The 11,417-nt window shown below is 47.4% G+C and overlaps 2 protein-coding genes across 2 annotated transcripts; one reads left to right on the plus strand and one right to left on the minus strand.

Moving 5' to 3' along the window:
• The first annotated feature begins 763 nt into the window (after positions 1 to 763).
• On the plus strand, positions 764 to 2,685 carry LOC122320347. Its single transcript, XM_043208540.1, has 2 exons — positions 764 to 1,533; positions 1,863 to 2,685. The coding sequence occupies exons 1-2, from the start codon at positions 764 to 766 to the stop codon at positions 2,683 to 2,685; spliced, it is 1,593 nt and encodes a 530-aa protein (XP_043064475.1).
• A 758-nt stretch (positions 2,686 to 3,443) lies between these two features.
• On the minus strand, positions 3,444 to 10,683 carry LOC122320348. Its single transcript, XM_043208541.1, has 2 exons — positions 10,670 to 10,683; positions 3,444 to 4,409 (listed from the first exon to the last, which is right to left on the minus strand). Exons 1-2 carry the CDS (start codon positions 10,679 to 10,681, stop codon positions 3,444 to 3,446), a joined length of 978 nt encoding a protein of 325 aa, XP_043064476.1. The 5' UTR covers positions 10,682 to 10,683.
• Between the last annotated feature and the right edge of the window lie 734 nt (positions 10,684 to 11,417).

An 11,417-nucleotide genomic window follows, 5' to 3' on the forward strand; every position in this document is an offset into this window, starting at 1 on the left:
ATATACACCCATACCCATTAGGGAGCCGTTGCACGACATCCAGTGCAAGGTCTTAAACATATAAAATTTTTCCAAAGACAAAATAAATTATTTCTGAGCTGCAATAAATAAATTCCAACTCCAATAACAACACATAATTAATATTCCAGTCAAATTAAAATTAAAAATACCAAAATAATTGGAAATTAATTTTTTTATTATTTGATTTGTTTTTCTTTTGTCCAGCAACATACAATAATTTAAAAAAAAAAATTTATTTCTTTGTCTGGTTCCAAAAAATTTAAGTGTGAACGTCACTCCGTACGGCACACCGTTTGTTGATAGCTCAGAAATTAAATATTTGCAAATAAATTATTTTGGATAAATAATTAACTTCCATTCTTCGAATAAACTACCCGTTTTTTTGGTTTTTTTGTCTTTACCACAGTTGGTATTATTTTCTAAAATAAAGTAAATAAATACCACACAAAATAATAATCACATATCCGTATTATAAATATAATAATTATAATATTCTTAATAACATTAAGGATAAATATTATTTAATTATTCTGGTTTTTTTTTCGCTCCTGTGCATATTAAACATACCCCGTTCCAACGCATTTTATTCCGAAACAGCGAGGGGTACATTCGAGATTTTGAGTTAAAGACGGTAACTTTCGGGATTAATTGTGCGCCCTTCCTGGCGATACGAGTCCTACAACAGCTGGCGACTGACGTGCAGCTCAGCCATCCAAGAGCGAGCAAAGTCATTCGTAATGCAATGTATGTAGACGATGTCCTTTCGGGAGCTGACTCTGCTGAAGATGCTCAGCTCACAATAAAGGAGTTACAGAGTGCCCTAGACTCTGCGGGCTTTCCGTTAAGAAAATGGACGTCCAACAACAAAGAGGTGTTAGCTCATATCCAAGCCGGTCATCTTCTGAACAGTGATTTCCTTGATCTCGACACTGAGAGTACAGCCAAGACTCTCGGTGTACGGTGGAGAGCGACGTCCGATGAGTTTTTCTTCGTCCCCCCAGATCTACCCACAGAAATCTCCCCCACAAAACGCCAGGTGCTTTCCCAAATTGCCAAACTGTTTGATCCAGCAGGCTGGCTCGCTCCATTTGTTGTGTGTGCCAAGATCTTTATGCAAGAGATTTGGCTTCAGGAGCTGGGGTGGGACGATAAGCTGCCATCTGAGTTGTGCCAAAGGTGGCACAGTTTTCTTCAGAGCTATTCGGTCCTTGATCAGGTCCGGATTCCAAGATGGGTTTCCTTTCGCCCAGAATTCCGCTTAGAGCATCATGGATTTTGTGATGCCTCGCAGAAAGCCTACGGCGCTGCGATCTACGTGCGCGTAGAGATGGGACATACCACGATGGTACACCTGCTCACCGCCAAGACGCGTGTTGCGCCAGTCAAAACTGTGTCGCTTCCTCGCCTAGAGCTGTGCGGAGCTTTACTGCTAGCCGAAATGGCTGAAGCGATCCTTCCCAGCATGCCGATGCTGAATTCGAGTCTCCACTGCTGGACCGATTCCACCATTGTGTTGGCATGGTTAGCAAAACCAGCTTGCCATTGGACTACTTTCGTTGCCAACAGAGTGACGAAGATCACTCAGTCCACAGAGGCAGCCAACTGGTCACACGTTCAATCCGAACATAATCCCGCTGACTTGGCTAGTCGAGGGGTAGCCCTTCCAGAGCTTGTCGGTAGTTCTCTCTGGTGGCACCCACTTGGTTGCAAAAGCCACGCAGCCAATGGCCTAGCCAGGGGACCGACCTTCCCGTGACCGAGATCGAAAAGCGAGCAGTCAAAGCCCACGTAGCATATATTCCGAACGAAGACTTCCTTGATCGTTTTTCCAAATTGGATAGAGCGTTGCGGGTCCTCGCGTATGTCCAGCGTTTTATCAATCGGTGCAAGAAACAATCGCCGCTTTCAGAGATCCGTCTGGAGGCCAAGGAACTTGTCGCCGCCGAACGGCTCATGATTCTCTGCACTCAGCGCAGGTATTTAACGAACGAGTATCGCTGTTTGAGTCAGAAGCTTCCGGTGCCCCCTTCCAGTTCGATCCTCTTCTTAAACCCTTTCCTAGATCAGGAGGGGCTGATAAGGGCATGTGGCCGTGTCACAGCCTCTGAAAGTTTGCGTTACGATGAACGACATCCGATAATCCTCCCGTACGAATGTTCACTCTCTCGGCTTCTGGTAAAGTTCACCCATCTCATTACGCTACACGGGGGTAATCAGTTGGTGGTACGTCTCACCCGTTCCAGATATTGGGTTCCGAGAGTTAAAAACTTGGTGAAGGCAGTTATCAATGCCTGCAAGGTCTGCGTGATCTACAAAAAGCGATTGCAAAGTCAGATGATGGGAAATTTGCCAAGAGAACGAGTGTCATTCTCCCGTCCATTCACGTACACGGGTATGGACTACGCAGGGCCCTTCGACATAAAGAAATACACTGGCAGAGCCTGCCTTATTACTAAAGGGTATGTGTTGGTTTTCGTTTGCTTCTCCACCAAGGCTATCCATTTGGAGCCTACTTCAGATCTGACGACCGATCTGCGGCATTCGCTCGGTTCGTATCCAGAAGAGGGTGTCCTCGCCAAGTGCAGTCGGACAATGGGAAGACCTTTGTTGGCGCTGCCACATTACTGTCCCGAGATTTTCTCCAGGCCGTTAAAGAGTCTGTGACTGATGCGTATAGTCATCAGCAGCTCGACTGGCATTTCATTCCGCCAGGAGCACCCCATATGGGAGGCCTATGGGAAGCTGGTGTCAAGAGCTTCAAGGCATTGTTTTATAAATGCACAGCTACGCGGAAATACACCTTTGAAGAACTTGCCACTCTGCTAGCGAAGATTGAAGCTTGTCTAAATTCCAGACCGCTATCTCCCATGTCAGAGGATCCCACTGATCTTCTAGCGTTGACACCAGGGCACTTTCTTGTCGGCGGCCCTCTTCTATCCATAGTGGAGCCCGAAGTAAAGAGAGAATACAAAGACCATATTAAACCGGTGGCAACACTTGAAAGCGCTCCATCAGCAATTCCGCGCTCGATGGAAGGATGAATACCTGAAAGTGTCCCACCGAGAATATGCGTGTCGGGGACATGGTCGTTGTTGTAGTGGGGCGGACTTCCTTCTGGATGTGGGCACTCGAAGATGAAAAAAGAATATTTCTCGCGCCGCGGTAAATATAAAGACGAAGGTTCGAATTCGGAGAAATGCACTTTATTGCCGTAGGTTAGTTTTTACACTGGTTTGATGTAATTCCAGGAGAGGGCGGCAGAGCGGTGTGGAGACAATTAGCAGACCAAGAGAGCGAGATGAGAGATCATCTGGAGAGAACTGCTCTCTGGTCTGTTAATTGTTACACTGCCATAAAGAAGTGTCCCGTCTTGGCGCGGACATTCTCCCCCCCTGGCGAAGGCGAAAGACTCGCGAGTGGCATCAGGATAGTCGGCACGCTCCTGACACGATCCACCCAAACACCGTGCACTGAGCGACGGGCAGACTGTCCTCGAGTTTTAGGAACCCTGGCTGGATGATCTTCGTGTATAAGTCGGACCCCAATACCAGGGAGACAGTCGCCGGACGATGAAACTGGTCATCGGCAAGACGAATGTCGTCATACCTCGACCGAACCTCGTCGCTCAATGCCCGTCGTGGCGTGCGGACCCGCGTGCCGGCGGACACCTTTAGGACCGCATTGGTGGCGAAATCGCAAGTACGGGACCGGATGGTCACCGCACACACGCGTTCGTCGCCCAAATTGGTCGTGGCGAGTCGGAATGCCGCGGCCAGTGAGCTGTCGATCGAGCTCATTGCGGTGCAAGTGTCGATGAGCGCACCGACCTCGTACTTCGTAGTGCCAGTGTCCAGCACCACTATTGCCGTTGGCAATATATGCAGCAACGGAGCCACGGAAACCACGGATGGCGTGGCAGGCTGCGTAGATCGCACGGGACTCCTGCGTCGTCCTGCCGATGGATGGGCCCTGGAAACCGACGATCTTGGCGATGATAATGGCGACGGAGATGGTGATGGCGACGGCGATGGTGATGGCGAAGGCGATGGAGACGGACGTGGTGATGGGCGTCGCACCACTGGCTGCTCACGGAAGTGGAGCAGAGTGTGGTGGTTCTGTCCACATTTTTTGCACTTGTCCCCGCTGCGGCAAGCCCCCTCCGAGTGCTGGTGCGCTAGGCAATTCGAGCAGTACTTGTTAATCAGAACTGCTCGAAGCCTCTTCTCGGAGGACAACCTCAGGAAACGGTTGCATTTCCGAAGAGGATGAATCCCCTTACAGACTCGGCATCGGTAGGACTGTGTACCTCGGGATCGTCTGTTTTCGAGGGCTTGCGCAGAGCGGGGAGTTGGACGAGGAGCCATTGTGGATGCTGACACGATATGATGCTAGGCACATGAAAAAAAAAGGAATAGAATAATGGAAGATTAAATAAGAATTAACCGTTGTCAGCTTATGAAATACGTTGTAAGCGCGCGGAATGGTTAGCGACTACGTGAGCTATTGACTGGGCTGCGGAACAATTTGAGCCCCTGTCGGAAGGAGCACAACTTTGTGAACTGGGCGTTTAATAGTGCCCCGCGAAGTAAGCACGTCGATGACGCGAACCCGGCTATCGGCTCCCGGATAGACCGACACGACTCTGCCGAGTCGCCAATCGTTGGATGGTATGTTGTCCTCTTTGACAACCACCATATCGCCAACTTGGATGTTCCGGTCTGGAGCTTGCCATTTGTTGCGCTTATGGAGTTCTTTCAGGTACTCCTCTTTCCATCGCACAGTAAATTGCTGATGCTGGGCCTTGAGATGTTGCCATCGATTTATTATCGACTTAGCTTCCCCTTTGATTTCGGGCTCAGCTGTGGAGAGCAACGGACCCCCAATCAGGAAATGGCCTGGCGTTAATGCGAGCAAGTCGGAGGGATCCTCGGACATTGGAGAGAGAGGCCGGGAGTTAAGGCATGCTTCAACCTTAGAAAGTAGCGTCGAAAGCTCTTCGAATGTGTATTTTCGACTGGACGTGGCTTTGTAAAAAAGTGTTTTGAAACTCTTCACACCCGCTTCCCACAAGCCGCCCATATGCGGTGCGCCTGGCGGAATGAAACGCCACAGAAGCCCTTGATAGCCGTATGTACCCATCGCAGACTCCTTGACCGCTTGCAGGAAATCACGGGATAGCAAAGTTGCTGCTCCCACGAAGGTTTTGCCGTTGTCTGAATAGACCCGCTGGGGACAACCTCGTCTGGCCACAAACCGGGCGAATGCCGCAAGGAACTTCTCTGTTGTTAAGTCAGAAGTTGGTTCCAAGTGGATGGCCTTAGTTGAGAAGCACACAAAAACGCAGACGTACCCCTTCGTAATGAGGCACGCTCTTCCTGTGTAATTTTTAATCTCAAACGGGCCTGCGTAATCAATGCCGGTGTAGGTAAAAGGCCTCGAGAAGGAGACGCGGTCTGTCGGAAGATCGCCCATCAGTTGCGACTGCAGCCTTTTCTTGAAGATGATGCACACCTTGCAAGAGCTCCCTACCGCCTTTACTAGATTTTTGAGCTTTGGAACCCAATACTTCGCTCGGATTAGGCGTATCATCAACTGATTGCCGCCATGGAGCGAAATCTGGTGGATGAACTCGACTAAGAGACGAGACAGCCGACAACTGTAAGGCAGGATGATAGGGTGACGCTCATCATACTTCAGGACCTTTGAGGCTGAGAGGCGGCCACTAGCTCTTAACATGCCTTGTTGGTCTATGAACGGAAAGAGGTTCTTTATTGGACTTGAACCCGACAACGGACGTTTGCTGTTTAAGGAATTAAGCTCTTGGCCATATTCCTCGCGCTGAGCTAGCGCAACAAGCACTTCTTCAGCATGCCGAATCTCGACGTTTGTAGGAGGGCCCTCTGGTCCCTTGGGACCTTTACGGCAACGAGTCGGAAAACGGAGCACATACACCAGGACCCGTAGGGCTTTGTCGAGCTTGGAAAAACGAGTAAGGAAATTTTCTGAAGCTGCTTTAGCGAAATTGGTCTTAACCACGCGCTGCTCTAACTCAGTGGATGGATTTAGGACGGACACTGCTGGCCACTGGTCTCTCGGTCTTTGTAACCACTCAGGACCATGCCACCAGAGTTGACTTCCAACCAGGTCGCTCAAAGGAACGCCACGACTGGCTAAGTCAGCAGCATTTTGCTCGGATCGAACGTGCGACCAATTCTCGGCAGCTGTCGCTTGGAGTATCTTGGCAACTCTGTTGGCCACGAATGTGGTCCAACAGCAGGCGGGCTTTTGCAACCATGCGAGGACGATCGTGGAATCGGTCCAACAGAAAAGCTTGGAAGGACCCGTCGGCATGTTAGGAAGGATTGCTGCCGCCATTTCGGACAGCAGCAGGGCACCACACAGCTCAAGTCGGGGAAGGGACACGGTTTTTACCGGGGCGACTCGTGTCTTGGCCGCAAGGAGATGCGCCATTATTTTATCGCCCACCTCAACTCTCACATATATGGCTGCCCCATACGCCTTTTGGGAAGCGTCGCAAAACCCGTGATGCTCGATTCTCACATCGGAATTGTAGCCAATCCATCGCGGTATGCGGATCTTGTTAAGATCGGAATAGCTGCGCAAAAACTCTTGCCACCTTTGGCTCATCTCGTTGGGAAGCTTTTCATCCCAACCCAATTCTTGCAGCCAAATCTCCTGCATGAATATTTTGGAACGCACTATGAATGGCGCCAGCCAACCTGCGGGGTCGAATAGTTTGGCGATCTGGGAGAGAACTTCCCGCTTCGTGTATGACGATTCTATACCGATCACCGGCGGTACAAAGAAGAACTCGTCGGACGTAGCTTCCCATCGAATTCCAAGCGTCTTGGCGGAGCTGTCAGCATCGATTTCAAGGAAGCCATCGTGGAGACGATGCGCGCTAGGAATGTCTTTGAGAACCTCTTTATGGTTCGATGTCCACTTTCTTAAGGGAAATCCTGCGGAATTGAGAGCGTCCTGAAGCTCTCGAATGGCTCGCCTGGTCTCTTGAATGGAATTTGCCCCTGCTAGGACATCGTCTACGTACATGTGCTGCCGAATAATATGGCTAGCCCTTGGAAACTGAACTTCGACGTCACTTGCTAGTTGCTGAAGGACTCGAATCGCAAGAAAAGGGGCGCAATTGACCCCGAACGTGACCGTCTTCAGCTCGTAGTCCCGTAATTCTCCTTCCTTGTTTCGGAACAGAATTCTCTGGAAAGGCGTATGTTTCGGATTAACCCAGATCTGCCGATACATTTTTGTAATGTCGGCACTAAATACGTATTGGAAAAACCGCCACTTCAAAATCTGGATCGTTAGATCAGATTGTAGGACTGGGCCAGCGTGAAGCACATCGTTCAAACTGGTCCCATTTGCTGAAGGGCTGGATGCGTTAAATACCACTCGCAGTTTTGTAGTGGTACTTTCGGGCTTAATGACCGCATGATGTGGAAGGTAGTAGGACGGAGTGTCCTGAGTCGGAGGTACTTGCCTCATGTGGTCGAGATCCAGATACTCCTGAATGACGGAGTCGTATTGCTCTTTTAACGGAAAGTCTCTTTTCAATCTATTTTCATTTCGAAGAAACTGAGCCAATGCGATGGATCTCGAGTACCCCAAACTGGACCCAGAATGCTCTGGATCGCGAAACGGTAGCGTTACCACGTATTTCCCGGTTTGGTCCCTTGTCGTAGTTTGACGGAAATTGCTTTCGCAATAGGAATCCGACTCCTTTACCATTTTAATTGGTAGATCTTCCACCTCCCAAAACTTTGTCAAAAGCTTATTTAGTTCTTGGTCTGCCGTCTCGCTGATCTGGGTTGTAAACGCGGAGACACTGCCATGGTTCGGTGTGCTGGACACTGGGCCTGTAAGCACCCAACCGAAAATGGTTTCCTGACCGAGGAGAGAGCCGCATATGTTCGTCCTTGTGCCGCTCAGCAGCACGGATGGCAAAATGTCAGCTCCGATCAGTACGTCTATTTTAGAAACTTCGGAGAACGTAGGGTCTGCTAGAGGAAGATTAGGCAAGCCAGACAGTGCTTCCTTTGGAATCGGACACGATGGAAGATTGCCTGCTAATTCCGGCAGCACATAGGCTGCTGTATTTAGCTGCAGGTCGGGTTTGGAGGGCGAACTTATCGCGAAATGGCACAGCCTGGTCGACTGTGCGGAAACGGTCTGATTCAAACCGGAGACCTTGGCGTTAATGAGACGGAATGGCAGCTTAAGGAGCCTGAATAGGCGTTCGGAAATAAAGGTCGCCTCGGAGCCCGAATCGATTAGGGCGCGAGCCCTATATTTTGTCCCGAGATGGCAAATATCCAGCATTGCCGTGCCTAGCAGCACCGCCGTGGATCCAGCTGCAAAAAAGTTTTGCACTGTTGGCGGCTGTCCGGATGAGCTGGTCGTCGCAGGTGCTGCAGGAGGTTGTGTGTTGGCCGAAACGTTAACTGTGGAATGTGGCCCAGGGCTAGGAGCGCCCCGATGCAGCAGCGTGTGGTGTCGCGCGTGGCACGTAGCACAGCTGTGTGTGCTCGTGCAGTCGCGAAGCTGATGGCCGCGCGCGAAACAATTGAGGCACAGCTGCTTCTTTTTAATATAGCTGCTGCGCGCATCCACGGACATCTGTAAGAAGCGTGAGCACAACCGGACTGGGTGATTCTCTTTCGAACACAAATCGCAAGTCTTTGGTTTTGTGCTCACTTTTGCTTCAAAGGAATTGAGTTTCTTGGGAGCTACTGGATTTCTCGAGGCTATACCGCTGATAGTCGGTTTCATGTCCTCGATGGCTTCTAAAGTCCGATATCTTTCACTGAGAAATGTATTCATTTCTTCCCATGTCGGAATATCGGACTTGGATGACAGAGACTGTTCCCATAAGGAAAGGGTCAACTTCGGCAGTTTACTGGCGCACAGGAACACCAACAGGCAATCCCAGTTCTCCGTGGAAATATTGGAGTGCGCTAGCGCTACTAAACACCCTTGTATGGTGCTCTGCAGCTCCTTTAGCGCTCGACCAGATTCTTGGCCAACCGAACTCAAGTTAAATAGAAGTTTGAGTTGGCTGTTGACCAAAAGCCTTTTGTTTTCAAACCGCTCTCGGAGCGATTCCCAGGCGGACGCGAAGCCGTCATTGGTAAGCGGGGATTTTGAAACAATCGCTTTCGCTTCACCACTGGTCTTGGAGTTAAGATGGAATAATTTCTCAACTGGTGTGAGCCTAGGATTATTCACGTAAACTGCCGTGAAGAGATCTCTGAACGTTGGCCATTTTAGATAGTCTCCCTCAAAAACCTCGGTGTCACATGGAGGTAAGCGACATCCGGAGGGAATATAGCTTGGCGGGTTCGTGGAAGTTGTGGGAGCCGTCGCTCTCTCTATTTGCTCGCTGAGGTGAGCTGCCAGAGTCTCGTATACCGAATAACAATAGTCGTACTTGTTATGGAGAACTGTACGCATTTCGGCAGTCCCCTCGCCTGCCGCCGTTATGACCTCCAGACAAGTCTCGAACTCCTTCTCGACTTTGTCCCAGAGTGACCGGACCTGGTCTCGGCGGACATTGCACGTATGCAGCGAGGGGTTGGAAGTGCCTGGACCATTAAGTCTCGCTTCGAACTGACTGAGACGATCAGTCACTGCGATAAACTTATTGAGGGCTGCCTCTGCTACGTCTGTGGACATTTTGATGGTAGAACGCGTTACCTTTACAATCGGAGTCCTACCAGACGATTTTACTTGCGAGCTCTCCTTGGAGCAGGGAGGAAGAGCTGAGGGTGACCGCGTTGGATTCACGGACGGAACGGCTAATGGTTTGTTATCGCCTCCTACTGGCATGCCAGCTCTTGCGTTTCAAGAGGGACGGTAGACTTACGGCACGGGTGGTTGCAACCCAAAAACAAACAAACAAAATCGCGATGCGAAAAAAAACCCAAGGATGCCAAGTATATTTGGAACAAAATATGCGTTGGAACCCGCGGAATGAAACGAGACGTCCGAAGGAGGAAAAACTTCAACACGGTGAAATTAATCCGAACCGAGCAATTAATAAGGCAAAAAATAAAGCCTTGGAACGCGTGGAATAGAACGTCTTAAAAATTATCTGGAGATTGTCCTGAATTAATTTTAAACAGTAAAAAATATATCAGAGAGCGTGGGATGGAACAGTCGATTTTTCTCTTTTTGTATATGTAAGGATTTTCAAAAATATATGCAGCAGCCCAAAAAACTTATTTGGTGCCGGCTTTGGATGGTTGGAAAAAGAAATAATTAATTATTGAATTAATAATTTTTATTTATTAATTTATAATTTGCTGTATTTATTTTATTAATTAATTTCTTTGATTTTCTTTTAATTTGTATGTATGGATTGGTATTATTATTTGTGTTTTTCGTATGTATGTATTTGTAATATTATCTGTTTCTCAAATTTTCCTTTAATTAATTTGCGCCTTTAGAAATATTAAAACGCAAAAAAAAATAAACGTATAATATATATATATGTATATATGAATATATAATGGATATTAGTATCAACTGGAAAAAATTACAAGAGCATGCATGGATTTGTGGATGATGTGATTAGTGGAAATATGGTGTAATTCTTATTATTCGGGATTTCTACCCCAAGTGACATATGTACATATGTGCTTGTACATATGTATATATATTTGGATGTAAAAGCACTTGGAATAACAACACACTGGGCAACAAAAAATATGTTTGCCCCAGCTCACGCACAACACTCTTTATTTCTTTATTTATTGCTCTTTGATTTTTAGTTATGCTGGACGCATAACGTGCATATATGCAGAGCTTTCGTTCCTTGCTTGCTGCTGGAAATGCACTTGGAAAACACACTGGACAAAAATATTTGCCCACACAAACAATAATTTTAATTGGGGATTTATTTTCTTTATTCTCTTTGCACTTTTCACTTGCTGGAAGAGATGTATATGTCTTTGGTATTGGATGTTATAATATATGTTATAATAATATATGTTGCTACTATAAAACGGGATGCATATATATTACTGGAAATTATATGTGTATGTAGTACTATATAAATTTAAATTTGTTCTCAATTTTAATTTTGTTGGATTTTAATATGTACATAAATGTTTTATTAATTGTGGTTTTTTTGTTTAAATGTGGACTGTATTTAGAAATGCAATTGGAAGAAAAAATTGCAATTGGAATTTATACAAGTCGCAATATGGCGATCTTATGTATATATGGATGAAATGATGTATGCACTGGAGTGTGCATACATATATGTATAAGTAATTATGCAATTGGATTAAATTTGCAATAGGAACTTGGAAATTAAACGAAGCCGCAATACGGCGATCGTTTATATATATATATGATTT

This window comes from Drosophila ficusphila, unplaced genomic scaffold, assembly GCF_018152265.1.
Source record: "Drosophila ficusphila isolate 14025-0441.05 unplaced genomic scaffold, ASM1815226v1 contig_470, whole genome shotgun sequence".
NCBI classification, from domain to species: domain Eukaryota; kingdom Metazoa; phylum Arthropoda; class Insecta; order Diptera; family Drosophilidae; genus Drosophila; species Drosophila ficusphila.

Coding starts and splice junctions, on each gene's coding strand:
- LOC122320347 (XM_043208540.1), top strand. CDS start 764: ATGTATGTAGACGATGTCCTTTCGGGAGCTGACTCTGCTGAAGATGCT. Junction 1,534..1,862: donor TGGACCGATTCCACCATTGT/GTTGGCATGGTT, acceptor CAAATTGGATAG/AGCGTTGCGGGTCCTCGCGT.